At 36.2% G+C, this 15050-nt stretch overlaps 1 protein-coding gene across 3 annotated transcripts in view; it reads right to left on the reverse strand.

Annotated features, from left to right (window-relative positions):
• Positions 1-15050, reverse strand: part of MON2 (MON2 homolog, regulator of endosome-to-Golgi trafficking) — an 80698-nt gene that overhangs the window by 16427 nt on the left and 49221 nt on the right. For 2 of the 3 annotated variants that reach the window (XR_014688596.1, XM_084506565.1), the window contains exons 27-32: positions 13691-13834; positions 13134-13151; positions 12741-12869; positions 10681-10871; positions 1940-2000; positions 514-637 (exon numbers count right to left, since the gene is read on the reverse strand). Coding sequence is in view for 2 of the 3 variants with exons in the window: in XM_084506565.1 (XP_084362691.1) it covers positions 514-637; positions 1940-2000; positions 10681-10871; positions 12741-12869; positions 13134-13151; positions 13691-13834 (667 nt within the window). In the remaining variant the exon portion in view is untranslated. The remainder of the gene's footprint in view (positions 1-513; positions 638-1939; positions 2001-10680; positions 10872-12740; positions 12870-13133; positions 13152-13690; positions 13835-15050) is intronic. The other variant, XM_084506566.1, reaches the window with a different exon arrangement.

Raw genomic sequence — 15050 nt, forward strand, 5'->3', positions numbered from 1 at the left:
ACATTTTTCTCTGTAATGCTTTATGTCTTTTTTTTTTTTTTTAATCTTTCAAGATATATATATATATGCAATTTTTTTTTAAAGGCAGAGAGCGTATCTGGTTGGGTACAATATATAGTTATGCTACAGTCATTTAATTTTTAAGAACTGGATATCATGTCTGTCTTACAATTGCCTGAAATTACTGTCAACAATTGCAGCTGGCATAACAGAAAACAAATTATGCAGAAAGTTCAGAAAAGACTATTAAAAAAAAAAAAAAACAAATACAATATTTTACATGATACTGACCAAAAAGTAAGGAAATAATTTTTAAAAATTGCAAGGAATGTTCTGCAGCTTCCATGAGACAAAATATAGTTTATAAAAACAGGCTGCATATTAAATTGACTATAGCATATATATGTCATGGAATTTCAAGTCTTTATTAGAATATGTACTGCCAACATTTTTGTTACTTTCTAGTAGATTTAAACATCATTTTCTGTATCTTTTGTCATTCGGCTACCATACCTGTAAATGAGGATGACTGAGAGTGTATCGAGCCTTTATTGAGCATAGTCATTATTTGACCAACAAATTCCTTAGGAATAAAATTAGCATACGGTAGTATCTCTGTGCTAATAAGCTGCACCACCTAAAATAAATGAATTAAATAAATTTATATTGGTTTTCTGAATATTAAAGTTGCAATTCTAGTAGAAAGCAAAAGAAACAGCAAACAAAAGAGACATGCCTAGTGTAATTTCACAAAATATTCCAATGATAGGTTTTATAATTTATAAATACCCCTAAAAATGTGGATTTGTGTGTAACAGATTAAACTCAGACTAATAAACTTCATTTTTTCCCTATTTCTGAGTTTCTGAAGCAGTTATCATTCAGATTTCTACTGACATTTCAAGTATATTCTTCAAGTACATTCTTTACAGTTTTGAAAAGAGAAGATCTAACATTAGAAATCTCCCTCCATCCAATTCAATATCCTCACTATGACATTAGCACATATATCACATGCTTACAATGTGGTATCAGTGAAACAGAACATGTGAGCTATTATCATCTAAACAAGCTTAAAAGCAAGGCACGTTAACTGAAATGCTGTTATTGTTGGTCTTGATGCTCACACACAGGAACAAAGTGGGTTTAGATCTCCCTAAGTTAATGCATTAGATTTCATAGTTCTGCACACTGCAGACAGAATTGTTCAGACTTTTTATCCAGAAATCTTCACATCCTATCTGTTCCGGAGAGATAACAGGAGATCAAACCCATAGACATTGCCATGCCTTCTCTGCAATTCCCTTTCCTCTGTAAACCATCCCTGATCTAACACATCTCTTTGTCCTGGAGTAAAGGAGGATCCAGTCTCTCTTCACTCCAAGTATTATCTTCCTTAATTTTCTTCGGTGTTATCCAATCAAGCATGATTTCCTTTACAAGTGCAGTGGTCTCTGTACTGCACAAACAAGACATCATTTCTCCATTTATGCACAAGGTTTTTAGCACTGAGAACACATCTGGACAGCAACAATGAATGCCACCCCTCAACACAGAAAGCATTCACTTTAGGCTCAGTCATCAGCTTCCTTTGGTTTACAATTACCTGTATAATTGCTTGGCATAACATAATAAGTAAGAATCAGATAATGGGTTAGAGAAAGAAAGACATTCTGTTTTTCTGTTTTTTCCACTCAATGCTGTTTTGAACTCAAGTGGACAAGTTTTTGGCATGAAGCTTTCTATCCTTTACACAGCCCTGAAGCAGCCAAATTCTGAGCCTCTGAATCTCTTGTCTCATTTTCAAAAGGAAAAAAAAAATCTCAAAAAAATAATGAATGGGAAACTTTTCCAAAAATTATTTAGGAACTAAACGCTACCTGTGAATGTCGCTATTCCGTACATTCACAGTGTAAGACATTTGCTATGGTCTCCTTACCTCAACATCAATACTCTCATTCTTCTGAAATTCTTGGATTGAGAGATTATCAGGAGGTGTACTAAAAAAAAACAAAACATACTACATTATACTTTTAAATTCACATAATGTGTACAGCTAAACAAGGGAAAATACAGTACATTTAAAGTTATTACATACATCAAGTTGGTACTGTTATATGATAATGATTAACATTTTAGAATAAAATCTAAATAATCTAATAATAAATAATATAATAATCTAATAAAATGTAATAATGCTAAAAAAATTTCTAAGGGAAACAGCAATAAGCACTAAATTGAAGAGTTTCCACTGATGGACCTGTTTAAGGATTTGCAACACCATTTTTCACATGAATGTCAAAATAATCTCTTTTGTCTTATATGTGCAAAAGTTATAACAATAGTTTAGATGCATCTGCAAAAGTATCACGTAGGCATCTCAGTTCATTAGTTTTTAGTTTTTCCTCTCACTATGCAGAAGAGATTTTTGATTTTCAGCAGTTATTTGAAAAAGAACTAATTTTACATTTTCTTTTGTGTTAAAGAAACACACTTTTCATTAACAGGACATTATTTTGTCTCTTTTCTTGATAACTGATACTTATTCTCATTCATAATCAATTTTAGGAAGAGAGAAACCTATTTTACAGAGAATAATTTTGAAGAATTTCAGAACTTTCTGCAATTCTTCCATGATATATAAAAATCTATTTACAGATAAAATGTCCAGAAGTAATTCAACCAGGAATATTGCCCCATCCTTTACAAGATCCTATGTTAACCTAAAAGATCTTATGTTATTATGTGGATTCAAATTCTCTTTCCTTTGCTGGACAATGCTACTGTTGAGTTACTGGGCCAAGCTCCTCAGCAGGACAGAAAGAGTAAGGGCTTTCTACTAGTCAATTGAGTATTTCTGCTGATGTGCCTTCATCAGTCTTTTAGTTTGGATCCCATATGGGATTTTCAAGTTCATCTTTCAGACTTCCCTGTTTACAAACTTAGGTTCTCAGAGTGCACTGAACAGAATTCATTTTTGATGAAACCAAACCAAAAGGCTACAGCTCTAAGCTCCAGAAGACATTTGCCTGACAGGAAGCCAGACTAGAACCACTCCAAAATAAAGCACCTGAAGTGAGCACTCTGTGGCTAACAGGTCCTCATCAACCCTAATGATTTTATGATTCTATCATGAGCTTCTATGTTTTTATGAGTCTATCATTGCTTTACCGACCTGCTCCTACTGCACTGTACTGTTTTTACTAATACAAATTAAGTACTTTAAATATAATTTCTGCTGACAAGTAAGGCATTGAAGGCAGAGAACTAAGCAGCAGGTTCAGAGAAAAAAGATTAACAAAAATAAAAATCAAAGGAGGTACTTCACATGACAGAAACTCTGAAAGACGTTGTTTATAATCCTGTATCATGGGATTTGTCTGCTAAAATCTACACAGATTCAAAATAGCCAAATTATTAAAAGAAAAACCAATTTAGAGATGATGACAACCTGTGGTACAGAAACTTCCTGAGCTATAGAAACTGGGAGGTTGAAGGAACTCACGAAAATGTCGCTCTGTGGTCACCTTGTGCTCTTCAGTAGATAGCCTGGTAATCCCTCCAAAACAGCATAGAGGTCTAGATACCTGTCTGTTCTGACCTAGTTATGCTCTCCTCATTTTTCTGGCATAGAGCAGAAGTCAAAATCTCCACATATGTCCCTTTGAAATTTAAAGACAATTGCAAAACTCACTGGAGTGTGGATTCAGTGTCCCTGTAGCATCTGACCTGCCTGGAAGGTAACTTTCTTCGAGCTAATGGAATGAGCATTAGCAACAAAAATCAGAGACAAGGAGCTATAAAAATTCAATATAGTTCCACAGATTAAATGATCTCCTTTTCCCATAATTTGACTTTTTGCCTTTTTTAAAATAACTGTAAAAATAACATTTTAAAATCTTCAAGCTGAGCAACAGCTTGGAAATTTGACCATTTGAAAGGAAGGGTTAGAAATACTGGAATTAAGATTGCCTGTGGTACTTCAACTTGCTACTGTAGCATACATTTGCACGTTGCAATGCATCTTAAATTAGATGATGCCTTATTTTCTCTAGAGAAACCATCTGATTAAGTACACAGGATGGTCACTACTGAAAAGGAAGGGAAATGAGATGGCCAATCTGCCACTTTCCCTGCCTGATTTACTGCAGCACACAGGCAGGTGCAAGGAGAACAGAGCCCTGGGCTGAACAAAGAACCGAGCTGGCCTGCGCATGAGGGAGCAGCGAAGTATGGCAGCGGCAAGCAGACCGGCATCCTTTGGCTCCTTTCCAAACTGCCTCTGCACAACCCCTTTTTTTCCTCCACCCCCATATTTTTGAGTTTTTCCTCCACCCCCAGGAAAGAGCAGACGTGTGCAGCGGGTAGTTCGGAGGTAGGTCTTTTTTTGTTGTTCACTGGCAAAGCAGCTGCTAAATATATGGCCATGGACCTGTGCCAGCGTTTTTTATTTTTTTTATAGGGGTACTCATCTGGGCCTGTCTTCTCTACCCCACTTTCATTTTCATGAAAGGCTGGAGTCTTCTAAGTCACATTCAAATCTGGTGAGTTTGGATAACAGCTTTTTTTTTATTTTTTCCCTCTCAGTGCTCCTATATGATGCTGACCAAGTCAAGTAAGAGATTTTTGCAAAGTAGGTTTCTTTTTGTCTGTCTCCTGGGTGCTTACCACGAGTCACCTGGAGTCCAATCTGCACACCTACAGCTAATGTTCAGTTCTGACGATTATGACAATATCTATTAATTTTCCTGCTTGAAAATAAAGATACCTCCTTGCCTCAAAGGGATTTTATGTAGATAACTTCACCACTATCTGTGAAATACTCAAGCATTATGTGTATGACCAGAGACACAAAGAAAGAAAGAAAAAAAAAAGTAATATTGTATTTGTTATTGGTTTGCATATTAGGCTGTCATCAAGTTTGGAGTTACATGTTGAAAGCAAAGAATAAAATACTGAGTAGCTGTTCGTCTATACCTTTTGCAACATAAAAAGTTAACTATGTGAACCCTTTAAATAGTAATACAAACTATTATGGTGTTCATACAGTTATGCAGGTCATGTTGAATTACATGGAAAGCTTTCATTCTGACACTTCCTAATTTATGAATTACTGACTTTCTGAGCTGAGGTTTATTTAAGGACGTTTTATGATCTTTCTAGCCAGTCATCCATATCTTACCTACCATATATGCCACAAATTATGCTAGACTTTTGTTCACATAAGAAATTACTCCCAAGTAAATACATTTAGAATCACAGACTCACAGAATGGTTTGGGTTGGAAGGGGCCTTAAAGCCCACCCAGCTCCAACCCCCTGCCATGGCAGGGACACCTCCCACCAGACCAGGTTGCCCAAAGCCCCATCCAGCCTGGCCTTGAGCACCTCCAGGGATGGGGCATCCACAGCTGCTCTGGGCAGCCTGTGCCAGGGCCTCACCACCCTCACAGTAAAGAACTTCTTCCTTATATCTAATCAAAGCCTACCTTCTTTTAGTTTAAAACCATTATTCCTTGCCCTATCACTATACTCCCTGACAAAGTATCCCTTCCCAGCTTCCCTGTGGGCCCCCTTTAGGTAAGGTGTCCATATAAAACATCTTTCTAGGGGAAAAAGCATTGCTTCCCTGATGCAATATAGTCAAACCGTACGGGAAGGGTCAAGACAGTGCAGATCAGAGGCAGTGCAATGCACACTATGGCTCTGTGCAGGATTTCCCAGGTAAAGAGTTCCCAGCTGCTGCCCACTGTCTAGGGAGGGCTTTAAAACCTAACAACAAAGAGCTAACAGGCACTGAGAGTCCTGCTGTGCACAGCAGCACTCTGCTCTCAAGCATCTTTTTGGAAAGTATTGATTTAATTCCCTCATGTGAGCACATACTTCTGCTCTAGTAAATTATATATATGCACGTTTGTTGAATTTTATTTTATATAATGGCTTGACATGCTTCCGTGAAAGCCTCTGGGAAAGAAGTATGATATGAAATAATAAACAGACCAGCCTCTTACTAGAAGACAATTTTGTGTAAATTAAGTTACATGAAATGTATTAATTTTTAAATGTCACTTTGATTTATAATAAAAATCAAGATTATTGAGCCTCCTGAGCTGCAGCTTGCTTAAAGGAAAAAAACAACACCAGCAAAACCAACAATGAACAAAACAAAATAAAAAGCTGGAGCTTGTTGCTTGGAAGCTGTTAATTCTCTATGACAGTAAGATTTTCCTTTTTCATTCACCTGGGCTCTTTTGGCTATATTGCTTATAATTGCTTGATGTACAAAGCTGCAAAGACCACTTCTGCTGCCTTTGTACATGCCAAACATCAATGTGTGTCTCCTCTCACTCAGCCCCACAGCTGGCTTGAAAACCAGCTCCTGTCCAAAAGGCCATGCAGAGGAGGCTCACTATTTTAAACAGAGAGGTTCAGAGATTTTTAAGGGTTCTTACCACAGTGACTCTTGCCTAACCAGTACCAACTCAATTCCACAGGTAGAGGCAATACTAATAGATCTACAGATGTGCTGTCTAGGGCCACAGTGATTAGAAGAATCAGATTAGAATAAAGTTTAAAATCTTTGTTAAAAACATTAGTGAAACAAAAATACTTTTCTACACTAGGAAAGTTTTTGGTTCCTCAGCCAGGTAGACTTGGAGGATGATAATATCTCAAAAAATGAGATAATATAGATTGGGATATTTTAATGAACAAAGCTAGAGGGAAAAATCAGCCAACTCTGTTATCCATTATCTGTTGGGACTCACTACAGAAAGATATTTCCAAGGTTTACAGCGATGCAGGTATTTCATATTTAGAACCATCCCAGCAGCATGAAGTCAGCTCTAAAGAACAAATTTGAAAGGCAAGTACAAAAGGAAGATGTTTACCTAGTTTTGAATGAAGCCTGGACAGAAGACAGCATGTAACGTGTACAACACTAAATAGTGGAAAGTGCAGAGTATGGGAAGGTGTACGGGAGGCAGGGAAGAAAAGTAAGTTTATTTTTGACAAAACGTTTCAGTTTACTTGTAGCTTAGCAAAAGTTAAAGAATGGTGACACAAGAAAGTCAATTTTCAGTTCTAACTGTATTCAGGTCATTATTAAAAGGGGTGACAGGAGAAACTAGACACGTTAGATCATTGTAAAAATCCAGATAATGCAATAACGTCTCACTGATAGCCTCCTGGGTATCTCTGAATAGCAACTTCCAAATGTGGAGCTCCAGAACCTTTTCAGTCCACGCTGGTCTTCAACACAGCAGTCAGATTTGTACAGTTCTGCACTTGACTAAATAAAGACCTCATTCTGCATGGCTTTGCACATTAGAAAGCTACTGCGACTGTGAGTCTGTAAACTATAGTTATGGTCACCAGATCACCAAAACTAAGTCAAATGACCAAGTCACTAGTCTCACTGAGAGCACAGGGTGTGTTTGTGTCTTGGTTAATTCATTTTTGGGGATACAGACAAAAATCTAGGTACTACCAAAAGTGTCAAAAACTACAACTCATTATTACTATAAATAAATCAGCGAGTACACTAAAAAACAGCCTTTATACCACCTGGCTGACCTAAAATGAAGGACCAACATGGACAGCTTTTAGCAAGTACTTTTCCACTGCCTTTTGTGTAATCTGAAGGTTGGCGTGTACCTCAACTCAATAATTAAATTTTGGCTGTTACTTTAAAAACCATAACCAGATCCTCTCAGATTACTCCGGAATAAGTCACCACTATGATTAACATATATTTTTACTAGCACTATAACAAAGAAAAAAAACCTGAGAGAACACAGGGTTAATTTGAAAATTCTGAATTGAATTTCCTTATGAAACAACTACAAATGTAAGACACTGACTATACTCCAATTACAATCCGCTAATAGACACAATTTAGAAAATTCTAAACCAAAAGGGACAGGTTATTCTATTTGCCCAGGCTTGTTTCACAGCAACCTGCACAGACGTGCAGAAGGACTCAACCAAAGGAAATCAGAAGAGAATTACCTCCCTGTGGGGAACTTCCACAGCTATCTCTAGAACCCTCCTTGCATCACAGTGAGGGAGGCAAACTTCAGGAGCATTGTGGGGAGGAAGAGGAGGAACAGGATGAAGAAAAGGCGAAATGACTGCTATTGCTAATTGTCCTGACTACCGGCATAAGGCAGACATGCTCCCTTCCTAGCTTTAACATGTATTAGGACCACATGGCTCAGGCTGATGGGGGGAACAGACAGGCTATCTATCCTACAGCAGAAGGTAGAAGGCTACCAAAGGATAGGGCTGTGACTGTAGGAGGAGCGTGCTCTTGGGAAAACAATCTAGATGGATGTGATGTGGAAGGGAGGAACACAATCAAAACCAGACATCCCAATAACCACACAACATGTAACTATATAAGCAATAAAACATCTACAGATAACCCTGGAAGGAGTAACGAGCCAGACCTTTAACTGGAAGGCTGGGTAACGGGGAAGTTACCCTGCTGAAGCCATAAGGTGCCATGAACCACCGGCCTACTATTAGTCCTTCAAATTCTTTTGAACCTCAAAGCTTTGAAGTGAGAGAGCTAAAATGTTTCATGTTGCTTCTCCAAGAAAACTTTAATTCTGATGGAAATGCTGATCCCTTCTATTCCTTTATGTGCACATCTTATATATAAAATTAAAGAATATGCTCTCTATGGTCCTCTAGAGAGAGAAAATCAGACTCTTAAGCAAAGACAGACAAATTATTGGGCGTTATATTCACAGAAGTGCTATGCTTCCTTTACCTCCAGAGAATATTCTCCCATGCATGGCAGCTGGCAAAAGTTATTAATACCAATAATGATTGTTTTTAGCAAGCAGCATGTTAAGATGGAATTTTTATGGTTGGAATAGCTTTCAAGAAATGTATAAATCACTCATTTTTAAGAAAAACAGATGACATATTTGGCCAAAAAAAGTCATGCAGATGATAAAGGACTATCCTGAATCATACTGAAGATCTGTGATAATCTTACGTCCCTGGATTTAAGAATGGTTAATAGCCCAAACTGTAGCAGGACCAATATGGGTCAATACAAAACATGAAAATGAATATTTCATCTTTTTCAGAGATACCTAGGAATAAAACATATTCCCAAAGTAACTTCTAAGTGAACATACATTTTCCTAAATATCCTGAAAAATCTTCATTTTAGTTTTCTAAACCCAACAGTGATATTGTCTATAGAGTGTTAGCTGATTTGGAGGGGTTGTCTCAGGATGGAAGCAGGACTGCTAACTACAGCTGAAAACAAAACCAAAAAATATACTGCGAAGATTATGTTAAATTCAAGAAACAGCTAAGCATCAAAACACATTTGTGGTGAATAGAGAGTCTTTGCTGTAGTCTCAGTGACCTTTTTTTGATTTTCAGGTCCTCCTATCTAGTATTATTTCTTTCAAGTAAATGTTTATAATAAAGGTTTTTCATTCAACTTTCTTATAACAGTACTGGTGAAATTCCAAAAACACTCATTATTACAAATATTTTTACTAACAGATATGCCTCTAAAATTAAGTTTCATTGGTATCTAATTTTAGTCTGTTTTGGATAAGCTGCTATTTATTCATCACTAATAAATACAGCTGTATTTGTTTGCTGATTTTTGTGTTTGCACACAAAAGTCTGCAAACACAAATACACACAGAATATTAGCATTAGGTACTGAAAAACCCTGCTGTTTCCTATTAAAAAGACAGATTAATTTGCTACTGAAACCAACATACAAAAAAATCAGGGAATTAAATTTTTCATTTTCCATATTGCCCTCTAATCTGAGACACAATTAGATATACTTTAACTACTGCTGAAAGCATCCATAGATGTTCACAGGAGATGGAAGTTCCTTATCCTTCCTAAACGATCTTCTACAATACCTAACCTTCCTTACAGCAAAAGAATTGTTCTCTGGAGCAATCTTTTACCATATTCTAAAGATTTAATGTGTCTTCCTAATAATATATTCTTTTGTTTGAACAAATTAATGGGTCAAATTGTCTAATCTCTGATCATCATCATTTATCCTTTCTGAACTTTCTCAACATGTCCACATCTACAATGTTCCATTCTTGGCAGATTATGCACATACACCTGTCTGCCTGCCATCCTTTTCACAAAGTATTATAAATAAAATATATTTATTAAGTTTCACTCAATTTATCTTGTGCAGAAACTTGTAAGGTAATTACAGGTTTCTAAGTGTACAGCAAGGTAAGAAATAATTTTCCAAAATTCGTAAGTGGAGTAGTTTAAGGCAGAACTCAAGAGACATATACCTAATAGTGTTCACCTTAACTGAAAATATATATATATTGCTACAGTTCTGATTAATTTGATTACAAGCATCCTTGGGAGTACATACAGAATTTCTTGGCCTGACCAGCATAGCTATACCTTGTATTCAGAGCTCATCTTAGCTCTTTCTTGCTTTGACATTTCACCTCTTGAATGAATTCTTTTCTCCTACTGTCTGAAAGTGCTTTTTTAAAGTAGAAAAACTGGTTAAGTTTTTTCTTTCATTCCTTAGAATCATCTTCAAATAACTAATGATATGGCTGTTTATGCTGAACTCTACTGGCACACTGTTTTACTACTTCAGTGAACAAATTACTTTCTAATATTTTCCAGCTAAGAAAAAAAAAGTGTTTACCTTTTAGTAAACAAAAAATCTTCAAATGTATTGGCTAGCTCTGGCCACATACTGTCAAATTTTCCAGAAGATGCATGCTGCCTTGCAACTGGTAGTCCAATGGAGAGAACTTTGAGAAGGGAGGAAACAGCTAGCTTCCATGTGCTTTCCGAAGGACAGGAATATTTCAGACTAAGAGGTATTCTCAGTGTCTGCAAAATACAAGTTCAAATAAAATTCACAGTTGCTCAGAGAAATCAAAGAATAAGACAGATTTCTGTAGATCTCACCAGACATTTACATAGATGATAGCACACATCTCTATTTTTTCTGCTGGTATATGAGATGGTCTTTTAAAAATATAATTATAAAGACAATTTACCGCATGCCAGCTGGCTAAAGCATGGGTCTGTTAACAAATACAAGGTTAGAAGCCAGATCTGATCCATTACCAATTACACTACGAAACTACCTACTGATTTTCTGTATTACCATCCACCATTTCTGCCAATTCTGACAAATGGGCTCACCTAACATCTACAAGATTTCTGGCAGTTCTTTGTCATAAGTATATTCTGGAGAGTTTAGCTCTGGCCCTAGGAAGTTCTCTCAAGTGCTCTCAAAGGTTTAAAAGAAAAAAATAATTTAAAAAAAAGCCACACTAAATTTAAACTTTTCCTAAAATGCGAAAGTTGAACTATACATATAATCACTGCAAAACATCTGGTGATTGCTGACTGTTAAACCACAGGAAGTTTAAAAGCAAAGAGTTGATGAAATTCTGTAGATAAAGGCTGCTAGACAGCACAAATGTACAGCAGATTAAAACACAACAAATTCTGGATAGAAAGACAGCTTCAGTATCTATAAAAGAAACCCAATAACATGTTTAAAACTTCAAGCTTATGTACTATTTGCATTATATCTACTCCTTCTAGCATTGTTAGTCAACAATGAACTAACAAAGAACTGACACGAAGTTATCTTGGAAATCTAATTCTTTAATTTACGTTTCAAATATACATTAACTAAATTTGGGCACTACATGGATGTCCCTAATACCTTCAGGGAAACTTCTGATTTGAGGAAAGCAAAGGGAGAACTCACTCTCAGGATTAAGTTAATTAGAATTATTTTTTGCAATAGTTATCAGAGCTAGGATGTAACCCTAGAGATAAACTGAAAGTATTCTTCTGATGCTTTTGCTCGTATGAGTCAAATCTAATTCTAATATCAACATGGGCTTTAGACACTTGAAGAGTCATTTCAGAAGTCTTTTCATCTACTGCAGTAGGCCACAACATTATCAACTGTGAAATTCAGAGAAAAATAGCATTTATATTAGTTTCACCTAGCCCATTAAAACAGAAGTGGAAATCAAATGTATTAATTTTGAAATACAAGCATGTAACAGATTCCAAATAATACCATGTAACTATTTTAAACATATTCACGTTGCTAAATTTCTATACAGGAACAACCTGAAGTCAGCCAAGTCATTAGAAACAAACCTAGGACCCATATAGTTTTCCCAGACATTTAGCATTACTTCCATTATTTGCCAAATTTGTTGGTTAAAAACAGGGTAAAAAAATACGAGTTTGGCACTTTCACCTTAAAGGCACATCTGTGCACCCATAACATTTTATAGCTACATTAATGGCACACAAAGCCATTAAAAGTAGATCAAAAGTACCAGCTAGAGCACACCTCCAGAAAAATATTTTTGCCAATTTTGTCTTCAGCCTTCAGTCGTATTTACTAAGAGGCCTACATTTCAGATTCAGGTGCATAATACTCTCGAAGATTACTACTGTTTGGCCAAAACCACATTTGTTTATTTTTGTATTAATACTGAAATACTGATGCTGTATCATCTAGCTGAAGACCAGTGCATGCAGCCCAATTAATAGTGTTCGTAGCATCACAAGAAATTATCTGCTGCCTATCTTCACAGAATATTTTTTTAAACTAAAGCTTTAAGCATTCCAGAAAGTGTTTATCAACACTATCACAAAATAAAATTCTTTGTTTTCAAAATAAACCCATTAATTCAGAGCACATGCAGGACAAAGCTTTACCTTAATAATGTTCTGAAGAACTTTCTCGTTTACAACAGCTTTATGGCAAGCTGTCTTCTGGTATAAGTCCACAACCACTTCCAATGATCTCTCAGCAAATGGTACATAATTCAACGCTACCCATTCAGCCTAGGGAAAAAATAGTAAATTACTGAACTATTTGTGAGAAAATATTAATTAAGGAACAAAGGCTGTATGCTTTGCATTGAACTCTCAGTTTAATGCATGCAGGGTTTGCTAAGAATATAGTCCAAGCAACAAAACTGCAAATACAGTGTGGTCTGACTATGAAAATGTACTCCACATTGAAGTAAAGTACATTTAAGTAGGAAAAATGTTGCAATCTAGGCAAGACAACTACATTAGGACAATCTTTAAGGAAATTTAACTCACCGGTGCAAATAGTTGTATCTAGTGTGATTCCATTGTGTTGCAGGATGAATAGAATAAGAAGAATTAATACATACATAACAGTTACCTCTTAGATTACACCGAATCAGATGCTCATGCTTAGTGAACAGCAGAGTACACAGATATAAAGAATTACCATGTCCCGTTTCTCTCCTGCATGTGCAATTCAAAAATGTGCAGTTTGAAGGAATTTTCTCCATTCAAAACTATGGTGCCTTTCTATTTAATATAGTGCCAAATACAGGAGCAGATATTTTAGCTTAATTCACTGGACAAATTCAGACACATTCACTACGTCTGGTGTCCAGGCAAGAATTTTCCTACATGGAGGAATACAGAATATTAAAAAACAACCAAAAAAAAAAAGTAGAATTGAAAGGGAGCAAAAGATGATAAAAATACTAATAAATCCACTTACTACACAACATGCATAGCAAAATATTTACAGATAGAATAAGTGCATTAGCTAAACAACCTACATCTGAAGGTGAGTTGTGTTCACCAGCCAAGTGAAACAACTGAGACTTCTAATAAATTACCTGATTATATTTTGCATTTGCAATGTGCTTTGTTTCCAGCTGTCCATACTGGGGAGGCTTGCAGGAAAATTCGACAAAGGCCAATAGCTGGTCGAAGATTGCAGGATACATTATCTGCATGTTTTCTGAGCCTACACATATAGCCTATAGCAAAAGAAAATACAAAAGCTTGAGCATCAGCATTTAAAAACCTGCCTCAATCCAAGGAGCTCCTACAAAAAAAATCCTTGTATCTGCCTCTTATCTACCTCTGTGAATTATAAGGATGACTATTAATTTAGCTCACAAATTATTTTCCTATACCAACATCATGCTAAAACTGTAACAACACAAGCAATATGAAATAATCTCATTGCATAAATACAAAATGATTACTACAGTATCATGCAGGAACTGGACCACACAAGTTTTATGCTGTATAGAAGAAAATGTACAGTTCTAATAGTTCAAGTTCTTATAGTTCTTATTTAACTTAAAATAAGTTTTGTTATTTTATTATAGAAAACTATGTGGAAAGATAGTAGTATTTACTAATGTATACATGGCCAAGTATCTCATTTTGTCTAATAAATGACACATTTTCTTTACAAACTCTGCTTTGACATGACATATTTATAGGTCATATACAAGTCTTGACTACTGATTTCACTCAGCCACATCTTCAAGTTCTACTTCGAGCAGCATTTAAATCTCAGAAGTAATTCCTACAAAGTTTCCATAAGTAGTTAAACTTGTGTCTTACAGAAAGAAACAAATAAAACCAGAATGATATCATTTTGGCATAGCTGAAACATAATCTTGTGTTAAAATGGAAAACATTTTAGGAAGGGTGTACTTAGAGGATGTCAAAGAAATACCATGTTGCCGTAGCATAATGATTTCCTGTTGCAAAACAAATCCCAAGGAAAAGGTAGGGCATCTATTTTCAAAGCCAGATACAAAGATTCTGTGCAGCTATTCCAACTATTTCCCGTCATTTTAAAAGTCCTGCTTTTCCTCACCAGGTCCTTCCTCTCAAAGCATCAAGAAACAGACTATTTATTGCTCCACAGAAAGGTCGTGAGCTTGTACTGTCATTTTCCTCTGGGGAGGAGTCAACTCCTTTTTCCATTAACCAAAGTTCATTCATGACAAGTTGTGTCCAAACTCACTCCAGTGCCACCAGCTCTGAAGCTGTTTAAGCACATCTTCCATGCTGGGGCTGTGTCGAGCCATTGCGGTTGAGTGGCTGGCAAATATCCTAAGTCCTCAGCTGTGAGAGGGAGCAAGCCGACAGGGGTCACAGACACTGCCATCTCTAGATCATCCTCAAAGCAAGCTGCACCTTCACGCAATCTGCAACCTGCACCGGAGCACTCCA

The sequence above is a fragment of the Aythya ferina genome, assembly GCF_964211825.1.
Source record: "Aythya ferina genome assembly, chromosome: 1".
NCBI classification, from domain to species: domain Eukaryota; kingdom Metazoa; phylum Chordata; class Aves; order Anseriformes; family Anatidae; genus Aythya; species Aythya ferina.